Source organism: Magnolia sinica, chromosome 5, assembly GCF_029962835.1.
Source record: "Magnolia sinica isolate HGM2019 chromosome 5, MsV1, whole genome shotgun sequence".
Lineage (NCBI taxonomy): Eukaryota > Viridiplantae > Streptophyta > Magnoliopsida > Magnoliales > Magnoliaceae > Magnolia > Magnolia sinica.
The window spans coordinates 97,618,036-97,632,325 of NC_080577.1; the positions used below are offsets into that span (position 1 = coordinate 97,618,036).

The following is a 14,290-nucleotide window of genomic DNA, read 5'->3' on the forward strand; positions in this document are numbered from 1 at the left end:
GAATTAGGGCTTGGTCTTCCTCGCTCATCTTCACACCCACGCTCTTTAATTTGCAAAGGATCTGATTGAACACATTGATGTGTTCATGAAATCCGACCCTTCCGCCATATTCAGATAATAGAATTCCTTCTTTAGATACAGATGATTTGACAACGATTTCGTCATGTACATGCTATCTAACTTCTTACAAAGCCATGTGGTAGTCTTTTGATGAAGGACATTGTAAAGGACATCGTCCACCAAATATAGTTGGATAGAGTGTGTGTTGCACCCTGGCTGAAGTAGGAGGCCTTTTATTCTCATCTTCCATAGTTTGAAGTTATTTCTACTGGTGAACTTCTTCATTTCATATTTCACGTTTGATCCCTTAATTATCATGACGCAAATTCAAACTCGAAGCCTAACCTAACTTTAATACCATTTGTTGACAATCCACGGAAGTAAACCATAAATTTAGATTACATGAGATTAAGAAAATATAAACATAGTAATCATAAGCACACACAATTTTTATGTGGAAAACCCTCGTAGAGAAAAACTATGGCACAAAATGATAGTGAATCACTACGAAAGCAAAAGTACAAGAGATTGAATCACTTACAATGCTAAAAAAAAAACTCTCATTGTCACCTCCTCAAACCCTATAAATGTTTAGTCCTCAATTGGAATACCTCATAATCCCATTTATACCCATATATATAGTGTCACACCTGGAATAGGAAACAAATTGTGCACTTATGCATAACCGCGCACGTCGTCGATAGGACTTTCAATATGAGCGACTACCATAGATGCATGTTGATGGGATCGACGAATGCTTTAAAAATTGTCTAGCGAGCAAATGCCAAAATTCAGAATTTTCTCGGTATGATCGAGTGGTCTGTCGAAGGCATTGACAAACCCATGTTTCTATATATTCAAGCCATCTGACAACAGTAAGGGCATATTTGGATTCATGGAAAGGAAAAGAAAGAATATATTATTTTCCATGGAACTCATTTTCCTTATTTGCTGAGCCTTTTTTTGTTGGAATTTGTGAAAATATCATCTCCCACATTCCATCTTTATTGGAAAATAAACAAATTTACTTTCCCACCTTCACCCTTAAGAAAGGTATTTTCATATGATTGAATGAAATCAATTTCTCAAGGGTTAAGCCCAAATGTGCCGCCATCCATCTTTAATCACCTCAAATGTGTCACATGTGCTATTATACCAAATGAGCCATTGTCTATCATCAGTTATGCCCCACCCGTGCTATTGTGCCACATGTGCTACCATTCATCTTCCTTATGCCCCACGTGTAAAGTACCTCACATGTGCTCATATGCCCTATGTATCACCATTCATCTTTTCTTGCACTCCACATGTGCTAACATGCCACATGTGCCACCATTCATTTTATCTTGCACCTCACATGTGCAAAGCATTCTACATGCATCAATGTGCCACATGCCATTGTCCTTCTTTAATTACTCTAAATACACCACATGCAAATGGTGCCAATGTACCCAAATCCTACCTTCTAGCTTCAACTATCCACATATCAAATGTGCCAATGCACATCTTGTGTTGATGTGTCAATTCAATCAAACACGAGGCCAAACGTGTATTCAAGGGCCTGTTTTAGATTTTGTGCGTGTTTATAATGTGCGGTCATGCCAGAGTCTACTTGACTCAATATTTGATTGAATCGGTGATGTCTCTCATGCTAAGTTAGACTAATTAAAAACTAGATGCCGGATCCAGCTATCCTCTTAACCACTAGTGATGATCAGAGATCAGGCGATTTGTGAAAGGGTAGGGGTTATCCCTTCCAAATGGATTCTTTTTGTCTTATGTTAATAGACTTGTTCTTTTAATGGTACTTTAGCTTGATATCTCTCAAAGGAATAAAGATGAATATATACACAAAAGAAGGGTAAACAATGTCAATTTTCTTAATATTTGAATGTATAGACCATTACAATCGACAAAGTATTAAATAGCCAAAAAAATAAAATAAATGAGAGATAAATACCTGATTCGCCCATCGGAATAGACGATCAACACAAATGATCAGCAAGATGTGAGCGGATAGGTATAATCGCCTTAATTGGAACTTAGTTAATTATGATTCAACAACTTAAGGTAGGGGGTGCACACAGTTCGATTTGGTCCGGTTCTAGGGTGAAACCAGAACTGAATCGTTCCTTACGGTTCCATGATTTTCGGAACCGGAACCGGATCGTTAGCACCCTAGAACCGAACCGGAACCGGACCATGAAAACCGGTTCGATTCCTTTATCGGTTCCACGATTCTGGGCTTTTTATAATCCGGCCCAATTGCATGTTCTATTTTATAATTTAGCCCATGTCCATTCATGTTGTGATCCACTTGATGAATGATTTAGATATTATATATGGTGTGAAATAATACATTTATGAAAACAAGCAAATGATGCATTGTAAACCATAAATCATGAGTCAAATATACAACTAAAATATATTGTAAACTCATGGTTCCAGGTTCAATTCCACAGTTCGATTCCAAGTTCGATTCCATAGATCGGATCCACAATTCGGATTCACAGTTCGGATCACGGTTCAGTTCGGTTCTACATACCCCCAAACCGAAACCGAACCGAATTAAATGGTTCTTTAATTTTTAGAACCGGAACTGGAACCGATGCACTCTAGAACCGGACCAAACTGGACCGCTTGGTCAGTTCCAATCTGGTTCCATGGTTCTACCGGTTCGATGTGCACCCCTAACTTAAGGTTGCAAACATTTAATCTAATCCTATAGTACTATAGCAAAAGTCATTTTGTAGTAGCGATCGATCCTAGAACTAGGTTAAGCTATGCTAGAACGAATGATAAAGTGAAAAGTAGATAAATGCATTTAGCGTAGGGACTCGATCTCTTCTTTGCATGCTCCTTTTTATAGCTTGTCAACGCGGCAAAACCTATCTAGGTTTATTTACTGATCCTGAATCCTTCGCAGTTATAACGTGCTTTCCAAATAAGAAAATATTCTAAATGAATCTAGAACTATTGGTTTCTAAGATCTTCTTATATTTGATCCCTTTACGGAGATCTTTGTGTCTCAGTAATTGGATTCAGGATCAATCCAGGAACATCGATGGCTTATCCCGGACCTAAAATCGATCATGGCTACTAATCAGATTGGACTCTCTGTCTCTTCCACTCAAGGTGTTGGACGGTCCAAATCAAACCACCTCTTGCATTTAACCAACTACTCTATAATGGTTTAGAATATTGGAGAGGATAGATAGACAGGATCCAACAGATATCGATCTCTTATTAGAGATGAGTCAAATCATATCTTCCATCTAGTTCTCTCATTCTCTTGATTCCAATTGAACCATGATCACAGGATTGGGTCCTCAAGCTCTTCTATTCTTTTTATTCCGTTCAATGCATGGCTTAGGACTTGATCTAATCGATGTTTATTTTCTCCCAATTTGGGTCCAAACTATAGCTAGATTCACTTGGATATTGGTCCGATCTTCTGATATTTGGAACCTTCTCGAACTTTACAGACTTTCCAAACGTCTCTGTGAAGATCTTCCATTTTGAAATGACTATGAGAGAGCCTCGCTGAGTGTATCATAACAAGATATGTAATAAGATCCATTCTCTCAACGGATCTTTTATATATTTGTCGGGTACGCTGCCTTATTAATTGGCACATTAATCGTAGCCATGTGGTATTCATCGATTTGTTGTCTCAAAGTCATGCATAAGGGCATGTGCCTGTGTATTAATAACGGAATGTGTAACACCAATGGAAGATCAAGTGAAGATACTTATAAGTGTGAGTATGATTCTGCCACTATTATTCCTGTAGTGTTAACACTTGGCAGCATTTCATTGGTTTACGTCATGGCACCGAAAATGAGTGTAAAGATGTGTTGCCAACTTTAAGCAACTCCCATGTACCATGTGTGTCACAATTCGACTTCAAGTTCTGCATGTCCCGTGCATATCACGTGTCATTATCCCTCTTTAAGCATCCCATATGTGCCGCATATGTCAATTTGGCACATGCCAATGGCTACCTACCTACCTATATATATATATATATATTGCTAAATATTAAATTAGAAAATAAATCTTAAATTAGAAAATAGATCTTAAATTTATAAGAAAATTTTGTCAAAAAATGAATAAGAAAAATAATGTTTCATTTCCCATAGTTTTTTTGAAAATAAAGTTTTCCAATAAACAGTATTTCCTTTCTTATGCTTTCCATGAATAGTTGTTTGGTGATCGAACTATTTACAAGATGGGCCTCACTCTCAGTTTATACCCATCAATGAAACTCTCCTGTTTGAATATCATAGCACTTAATTTATAACTTTTTAAGATGAAAAATCTAGGATTTTCCAAATTTGAAAATCCTCGAGGCATCCACCTTTGTCATTATATTTCATCAAATCAATAGTTTAGACCCCTGAATAAAACTCAAAATCCATCCAACAATTATAATTCTAGCATATCCTATAGCAATACATTAGGATGTTTTATAGGAAACCTCTTAATAACAATAAAAAAAGAAAATTTTCAATATATTGCATTCTACTCCAAACATCAAAGATTTAGATCATCAATGGACATTGATAGTTCAAATTGTTAGACCATCTCATCTATGTATACATCCCAATGTATTATAATAAGTTACGTAACAACTGCGGCCATTAGATTTGGCCTTATTTTAATGTCAAACCCTTTTTTTTTTATAGGGCTCACCTTGGATGGGGAAGTCACAAAAAAAATCTTAAATTGAATATTTCAACCTATTAATTATGCAAAGATTATGATAACCGATCATGTGCAAAGCTAAAGAGACAATTTAGGGTTGAATAATCCAATTGAGAGCTGTAATTTTTTTATTTTCCCACTGTACAAAGTGAGACTTTCTTATAAACAGTTAGGATCATTGGAAGATGACCAAATCCAAAGTCAAAAGTACCTCGCGGTGTGTTCGGTTGGATCCTATGGTATGTGTATGGAATCCAAACCATCTAAGTTGGTCACCCCAAATGAAACTGGGATACCTGAAAACTAAGATCAATCCAACCATTGCATGAGCCACCATGTGGATTTTGAATTTTTTGGGTGGATGTTCATTGTTTTCCATGGACCACCTAATGAACTTGATTTTTTGGGGCATCCTATCATCACGGTTGACTCACTTGATGCATATGTTGGATGGCATGAACACAACACATGGTCCCACACAGGGCAGTTGAATAATATTTATACTGTAAATAAACTCCACCCATGTTGATAACTTTTACAGGCATGTTAATAATCTTTACATGCAAGTGAATAAGAGTTGAGAGAAATCCATCTGCCTCTTTTGCAGTGGATGTATTCAAACAGTCTCTGCAACCTCACTCATGGATCAGTGCAGCTTGTGATCTAAATTGTGGACCCACTAGATATAAAGCAGATCCCAAAAATAAAAGGAGACCATCCTAACCACAAATCCCAAAAATAAAAGGAGATCATCCTAACCATTGGGCCACTGACTATTTTTTTTAACCATTAAGTTGATGTCCAATAATTAGACCGTTTTGTGTTTACACCTAATCTGACATTGCCAGATCCAATGGCTAAGAATCTGACACGTGCCAACACCATTATACAGAAAATCAAGGCAAGATCCTTATAGTTGAGGTGATTCGCATGAGGAGATCGTGAACAATAAGGAAAATTGTCATCAGAAGATGCGTATCACAGGCCCAAAAGAATTCGAGTGAAAGCCATCACACCGATATGTGGCAAAATAAGAAAGGTCATATGCTCTGTAATAGTTTAAGGAAGGCGCATAGGACTACTTTTCAACTAGTGGTATACTTCTCATAACACATGGGAGAAGACAAGCAACTACACTTATGTGGAGGTGTGAATAAAATGCTCTGAAAGGCATTATTAGCTAAGGTGGTGATCTACAACGGAAAGTAGGTTGATTATGGGATGATCATGTAAACTTGTCTTGAGATAGAAATAAAATCAACTACGATTGCTAGATGATTGAATGATTGAAAAAAATCATGAAAACTCATTTTAAGTAAGAAGTGTTATCAGTCATGTCTGCTAATTGATCAATTAATCCGGAAAAGATCATGGAGATTGATTTCAATATGAGTCTCTTACTACTGCCTTACACCTCTATAAATTCAGCAGAGAATAAAGAGCTCCGAGTCCACACTATTCCAACACAACACTACTCTTTTAGTGCAACATTATCTATCATTCGTCTGCTATGGACATTTATATTAGTTTTTTAATTCAATCCAACTCTTTCATTTTTAGCTAACGCAATGATGTAAATAAGCCCATATCGATTATATTACAATAGGTAGTTTGTTATCCTATGTTCGTGACCATGCTGTCGTACCTCTATGAAGATTTCTAAGTTTCCAACAGAAGACTAGCAAGGCCTTCTTACCTAGGTGCTTAGAGATTCCGTGGGTCATCTCGTCATAGGGTTCGACTAGAGTGACAAGCAGACTGCCACTAACTATGGTTGTCTTGCCAAAGAGTTCAATTTGTACGTGGAACAAGTTATCAAATCATGGCAGTCTTGCCCATAGAGTGAGGTCTCGAGCATTGAATAGATAGTTGTTCTACGACAATCTTGAATACAAAGTTTGGTTCCATGTGATGAACAAATTATCACCCTACCGACATTTTCACCTACAAAGTAGGTGATTGAGTAACGAACAATCGATCATTTAATTATGACTGACTTGTCGAAAAAGCTCAGACATGCAAGATAACAAATGTATTGTCATTTCTAAAGATCGTCTAGCCGCAAAACCCAGTCGTATGATGAACGGATTGTTGAATATTCGCCCACCATCGGCCGTCTTGCCATAGAATGCGGTCCCAAGTAATGAATAGGCAATTGCCCCAACAATTACCTTGCCACGGAGCCAGTTGTGCAACAAACAAATAACAATTTCCACGAACCACAATTATCTTACATAAGGAAGCCTAGCTACATGACAAACAAACTATTGCTTCTGACAACCATCTTGTCATGAAGCCTTAGATATAGACAATGGAAACTTCTTGCCCAATGACCTTTTTGCCTACAAAGCCTGGTATTTCACCGGATGATAAATGGATATTTATTAGTTATTCTTTTATTTTTATCTTTTATTTACTGTTTAGCAATTGTAATTATATTTAGATATATTAATGTTATTGACTTCGTCTTTGTTTTTTTTCTTTTGCAATATTCTTTTAGCATTGATGAGTGTAAACTATTATATGCTTAATTGAAAGTCTTTTCTCCGTAGAAAAATATAAGTCATTAAAAAGATAAACCCTCTTCCTCACCAATCGCTTGATTCTCCAATCTATGTCGATACAAATTCAGTTTTAAACAGTCCATTTAGACACCTAGGGTCATAGGGCGTTCAGTCCTACATATAGCTCAACAGCTCTAGTATACTCACCACATACACATCCCACAATCCCACAAGCTACTGAATTTGAGCTAAACACTGATTTTTATTTATTTATTTATTTATTTTTAATGCTATCTGCTGAGTAACTCATGTACAACATTTTCAACCGATCGGATTGATCTACAAGTATTCCACGTGGACGGTTGATGTTGAGTTGTTCATTATCCACCCCAGGATCTGATGGCGGAATTTTTTATAGCCACATGCAGATTGACCATATAATGCTACTAGGAACATGAATTACACACGCAGGCATCTTCACTCCACTGTGTCACTCGTACCAATGATCCAGACCATTGATATCTAGGCTACAATGAAGATGAGCTATGCAGAAATCGACACAATCAGAGACTGTAATAACCACCGAAGAAACCGAACGTAGATTGCCTGAATACCCGGTAATTTTGGGGCCCACCATGATCTATGTGTTTTATGCAGTCCGTCCATCCGTTTTGTCGGATCATTTTAGGTCATGTTGCAAAAATTGATGCAGATCCAAAGCTCAAATGGACCACACAACAGGAAAAAGTGGGGGTGTTCAATCCCACTCTTTCACGTGTGGTGGTTCACTTGAGCTTTGGATATGCCTATCTTTTGGCCAAAAATGATTTAGAAAAATAGATGGACGGCATGGATTTAAAAAAAATGCATCACAGTGGGCCCCACAGGCAATCCGGGTCCCCATGGCTGTAGATGAACGGATACGATGGAGCTGTTAGCACTTTGTACCGGACTATGGTAGTGTCGTCTCTCAACGGCAAGTGTGGCACGATAATGTGTCAATCAGGACCGTTCACTCAGTTTCCCATAATTTTTATGGTAATGGTTAAAAAATAAACATCCATCAGATGATCTCAGCTGTCCAATGAGTGGCCTTTGAATCAACGGTGGTAAACGAAAATAGTCAAGTCTAACGTTCCGGCAGGGAAGTGAAGATCGTCGTTTTGAAAGAGAAGCCTTCCATCTACGGTCAAACAGTAGATAGACGGCGTACATTCTGCATCCAAACGTGTGATGGATCTGCCACATTCTAGTCCTTTTCGTTCCAGCGTATTATCTCTCATACTTGAGTAAGAAAGAGCAAATGTACATATTCAGCAAGAACGGTCAAGATCGATCCAATCACTATAATTATATATCTTATAATTTTATTTTCAAGAAGATTTCAGCAAGCCCTTATAGCTCAGTGGTAGAGCGTCAGTCTTGTAAACTGAAGGTCCGTAGTTCGATCCTGCGTGAGGGCATTTTTTTAATCTTTTCTTTTTCTTTTTTCTTTCTCCATTGAAGTGTCCCACCATTATACACGGCTTGGATTTTATTTTATTTTTTCTTTTTTTCTTTTATTTTCTTTTCCTTTGAAGGGTCCCACCTTTATACACGGCTTGGATTCATGGGTCTATTCCGGATAGCAACCAGGACGCTAATCTGTCCGGGCTATGTGGGCCTACCATGATTTAAGTGTTATATCCATTCTGTTCGTCACTTTTCTCGGATCATTTTAAGTACAATCCTAAAAATAAAGTAGGTCACGGCTCCAGTGGACCACACCCTGCATTGATAATGACACCCACCGTTGAAACCTTTCTAAGGGCGACCGTGATCGGTTTTTACCATCCAACCTATTCATGAGGTCATGTAGACGTGGATGAAGTGAAAATCCAAATATTTCTTGGGCCCATCACGAACGTGATTTCCACCTAGATGAAGGTAAAACGCCCATACCATCTCCCCATGTTACCGTTGATAAAGGTAATTTCACCTGTCAACGGTGGATGTTCAATCCCCGCTGATTTTATTTATTTTTATTTTATTTTATTTTATTTTTTGTGGTGTGACCTACTTGAGTTTTGGATCCCCATCATCTTTAGCCTCATTTCCTAAAATGAGCTGGCGAAACGGACGGACGGAGTGGATCCCCTTCATCTTTGGGCTCACAGTGGGCCCCACAGCTTGGGGTTAGAGGGGATTCCTGTAAGCATCTGTATGGTTCAGATCACGGTATACATGATACGTGTACGGTGATTAGAGAGGTAAAGAAGCAAACCAACATCAACACAATCCAACAAATGACAAAACAAGAAACAGAAACAGAAACTATACATGAATTCATTCAATTGCTGTTGAGAAATAGGAGAAGAAATAGCATCACATCTGATTGCTATTTCCTCCTCCAATTCCCCATGAAATGCAAACAACACACACAAAGCAAATTCCTCTCAACCCTTGCTTCAATCCCCCAAAATACCCAAATCCGCCGGAAAACTGCCAAAGATCACAAACTACCCAAATATCTCAATGACTCAGATGCTGAAATCCAGTCAACCGGAGAGGAGACCGGAAAACGCCTAATACCCAAAAACACCCCTTCAAAAGATACAATAGAGAGCATACATTAGTAGCAATTCATGAAACTACATCCACCATTGCATTTCTAACAACTCCCATCTCCAACCCAAAACCTAGATTGATGAAATAACAACCACCTTCCTTTTTTCAAACCATCTTCCCTCCAAGAACTGTCCTTTTGAAAATTCAAAAGTTGTGCTGTAAGAACAAGTCCTGTTGAGGTGATGCTGGCCCAATTTCTTCCTCCAAACATCTCAAGCCGTCGCCAGCACTACCAGCATTACCTGCATTCTTCGCCTCTGTGTTCTTCGCATCAACATCTGCATCCGACAACGATGATTTCCGCCTCTGGGATGACGCAACGCTCGGGAATGTTATCCATGAGGGAGCTCTGAATTCAAACCTTTGGTCCTCTGTTTCGACTGTATCGGTCTCAGATGACCGGTTCGATGACCTCTGCGATGTCTTCTTATGCAGCCGACTGCTACCCAAGACCACCTCTGTGGGAAGGATCGGATTCTCGTTGCAAGGACTCCCCATCAGAAGAGCAAGAGCTTGCTCCAAGGCTGTTGTGACCTTATCCATCGACGGCCTCTCTTTGCCCCTCATCCTAACACACTTACACGCGACATTGGCGATCCTCTTCAGAGCCTCGATATCTGCTGGAGGTTTCAAAACTGGGTCCAAGACCCCCAAAATATCCCCAGCTTTTACCAGTGGGACTGCCCATTCCACTATATTTCCTTCTTCAAACTGCATATCTATGGCTTTCCGGCCGCTTAGAATTTCCAAGAGTAGAACTCCAAAGCTGTAGACATCAGACTTTGTCGTCAGGTAGTGGAGTCTATAGTATTCAGGGTCAAGGTAGCCTAGAGTTCCAGCAGGGAGCTCAGATAATGGAGAGCTACTGTCTGCAGGGCCCAACAAAGACAGACCAAAATCAGCAACTCTAGCATTGTGTTCTTCATCAATGAGTATGTTTGAAGATTTGATATCTCTGTGAATTACGGGCGGGCAGGCATAGCCATGCAAGTATTCAATCCCACGAGCTGCTTGGACAGCAATCGTGACACGCCGGATCCAATCCAATTGCTCTTTCTGAGCTGGGTTCTTTCCATGGAGGTGTTGATGTAAAGACCCATGAGCCATGAATTCATATACCAGTAGCCTTTCGCCACCTTCTTCGCAGTAACCAAGCAAATTGAGCAAATGGGCGTGGTTTAATCTCGAGAGGAGATCGAGTTCTGTGTGGAATTCCTTAGAATTCTTCTTCACATCAGATACCATTATGGCCCGTTTAACCGCAACAATGGTCCCATCCTTCAAGATCCCTTTGAAAACGCACGAGAAACTACCCTTCCCTACCTGTGTTTCTTCTCTAAACCCACCAGTGGCTTTCTTCAGCTCTTCATAAGTAAACATTTGAGCTCGTCGGATCTTCAGCTCTTCCAAATCAGGGCGGATTTTTATGGACTCTTTGTGGAAAGAATATGTTCTGTTTTTAGCATTTTTCTTCGATGATGTGGAACAATGACACGTCTGGAGTTTGTAACGAACATAAAGGCATGCAATTAAGAAAACGGAGCTTACCAAGAACACCGCGAAAATAAGCTCTGCAACAAAGATTGGCATCTGAAGAGACCATAGCCGTCGGTTCTTCTTTGTTGTCAGGGAAGAAGAACAGCTAGACTCGCACTCCAGAGAAGCACAGATCGAACAGTTGAATTCGCACCTCCGATCGGATTTGGCCATGCAACCAACAGACTGATACATCCCATCTGGGCACCCAATGCTGCAAGGCAAGCAGACCCTTGAATCAGATGACTTGCAAAGCTCAACATCTGAGTTATCATGGCTAAATTCATAGAATCCCGGCCCACAAGGACTAGAAATGCAGAGGCCTGGTGAGACCGCCATGGGAAGTGAGGATGGGAAACTCGAGCCCCAGCAGTCCGCCCGAAGAGAATTCTCCTCAAGGACTCCACATGTGAAGTAATCCCCAGCTGCAATCTCATAGAACTTAACTTGATTTGGGACCGGCGTGCTGTTCTTGAGCCTAAAACCCCAGCAAATCACACCATGATCAGACCTCTTTATCCCACAGGCATGAAATCTCCCACCCACAACAGAAACCATGGGGTTCTGTGGGGCCAAATCGACATCTCCACCACCATCACCCGAATTAACATTCGGCTCTTCCAAGCTCAAGCTCCTTCCCCAGCAAAGGACTCTAGACGCCCTGCCTTCCAAAACACCACAGACATGAAACCCACCAGCTGAAATCATCTGAAACCTTGCATGTTTGGGAATCAAGCTCAAAACCCCACTTCCAGTTTCATCACCCCAACAGAAAGCAGTCTTGTTCTCAGCAAACAGGCCACAGCTGAAATCAGACCCAGATGTGATGGACATGATCTTGCCTCCCAATGCATGAGAAGCTGTCATGTTGTAACCCCAACAATCAATCAGAGAGGTGTTCATGTGGGTCCCTTTGGTGAGCCACCTCAGACCACATAGATGGTGGTCCCCAGCACTGATTTCTTTGTAGGAAGACCCTTCCACCATAGGCTGAGGGACACCCATCTGGATATAGATGTTGTTTCCCCAGCAATAAGGCTGGCTTGATTCTAACAGAAGGCCACAGACAAATCCATCACCAGCAGTTAGTCCTGAGAATGGGAATCTAAAAGGAGCTCCATAGACAACAGCTGAGTCTGCCCCATAGCAGCTGACAAGGTGGGACCCATCTGAGCTCAGCCCACAGAAGACTGGGCCATTCTCACCATAAGAAACAGCAATAGAGGACATGGAGCCCAGGCCTGAAACAAGCAGCCTTGAATGAGAGAAAACAACCAAGATGACAACTTCAAGAAGAAATCCAGCTCTTCTAGATCTCATCTTCATAACCGCAATCGGGAAAACACCCTCACAGATTCTGATTGCTTTGGCTCTCAAAACCACACAAAAAAAACCCAACAGCATTTCAACAGTTTGGAAATGAAATCCTGCCTTTCTGCTATTTGGTGGGGGTGAAAACGCAGTTTCAACAGAAACGGATTGCTTTGGACTCTCAAAATCAAAGAAAAACCAACACCATTTCAACAGCTTGAAAACGAAATCCTGCCTTCCAAACCTCACCCTTCAAGACCCACATAGCAAAATCCCCTTATTTCCATCATCCAAACCAATCCATGCTTAAATAGCAAAGGAAGACAGAGTATTCAAACCTGAGAAACAGCACTCCAGGCCTCTTATTTTCAATACCCAAATGCCAAAAATCTCTTTAAAGAGCACCAACGGTCAGAAAAGAGCAGAGCTAAAGCATGCATTTGAAGACCCATAAGAGAAAAAACAGATTTTCTCTATTCCATCCAAGGAATTTGATTGCTGGGATATCAGTGGAGAGAGGAAAGGGTGAAGAAGGATTGGAGGAGGTGGGCCACAGGTTTTGGTAAGGATGGTGGTGATGATGGTGAGAAGGAGGAAAGAAAAGGAAGGCATTCAATTGCATTAAAGTGGAACTTCTGATTATGGGCAGGTGTAGGTGAGGACTGTGAATGAGAATTTAATGCATTTGATCTTTTCATGCCTGGATTTCTGCATTTTTACGAATTTTGATTTCCTGTCCTGCCTCCTATGTTTCCTTCTTAAGAAATGACCAGTAACTCAGACCAGTGGATGGAATATGCCTCAAAAATCTCCTTCATATACAATCTCAGCCACTAGATTTGTAACCTACAGATTAACGGTTGAGAAGAGGATTACAACAACGGTCCACTTCAATTGGAAGGGATTCAGAAATAGGTTGTCAGGTCCAATGTGGCCCTTAACAGACAATGGCCCACCTTATCATTATTCCTCTCTAAAAAGGTAAGGTGAGGTAGGGCTGGGCTGGTGGGGCCCACTCTTCTTTGGGCTGCACTAGAAGCCCACAAGATGGGCTGGGCCTGATTTTACAAAGCTGATAAGTAAGTGGGCTTAAGTTAATCAGGGCCGTTGGATAATGGGCTTATAGGGCCTAGGCCCATATTGTCAGAACTTAGACAGACAAGGTTGCCCAGCCCATTTATTTCCACCCCCCTAAAGTTGTTAGCTTCCACCTTCTAGGGGTAGTTTTGTCATTTTACTTCCTGTCATACGAATATTCCACGTGTTTGGCTTGGTTTGGTCATCCTGGCTGTTAGTTGGATGGGCCTGATTAGGTAGGCCCTAGAATTCCCAGATTGGAAGATCCCAGCTCTTCGATCAATGGCCTACCAAATGGATGGTCCACAATAAAAATTCGAAAATAGGTCGAGAGATCAAACGGTCAGGATCTTCCCATCCAGGGGATTTTTGGGACACGTCCCATCCACGTGTGGGCCCATGAAATCATTGGGCGACACGTGTACGGACACATTATCTCTTCGTTTCTATAATGACCGATTTACCCCTGCGGGTGCAACTCACAAATC

The 14,290-nt window shown here is 40.5% G+C and overlaps 1 protein-coding gene and 1 non-coding gene across 3 annotated transcripts; one reads left to right on the top strand and one right to left on the bottom strand.

Annotated features, from left to right (window-relative positions):
- The first annotated feature begins 8,662 nt into the window (after positions 1-8,662).
- On the top strand, positions 8,663-8,734 carry TRNAT-UGU (transfer RNA threonine (anticodon UGU)). The gene has a single exon. It is a non-coding gene; the product is annotated as a tRNA-Thr (tRNA).
- An 840-nt stretch (positions 8,735-9,574) lies between these two features.
- Positions 9,575-13,403, bottom strand: LOC131246374 (serine/threonine-protein kinase-like protein CR4). 2 transcript variants are annotated; one of them, XM_058246445.1, is made up of 2 exons: positions 13,064-13,403; positions 9,575-12,655 (listed from the first exon to the last, which is right to left on the bottom strand). In XM_058246445.1, the coding sequence occupies exon 2, from the start codon at positions 12,642-12,644 to the stop codon at positions 10,023-10,025; it is 2,622 nt and encodes an 873-aa protein (XP_058102428.1). In that variant the 5' UTR covers positions 12,645-12,655; positions 13,064-13,403; the 3' UTR covers positions 9,575-10,022. The 2 variants fall into 2 exon arrangements, with proteins under 2 accessions (XP_058102428.1, XP_058102427.1); XM_058246444.1 differs by having other exon boundaries at positions 9,575-13,403.
- Between the last annotated feature and the right edge of the window lie 887 nt (positions 13,404-14,290).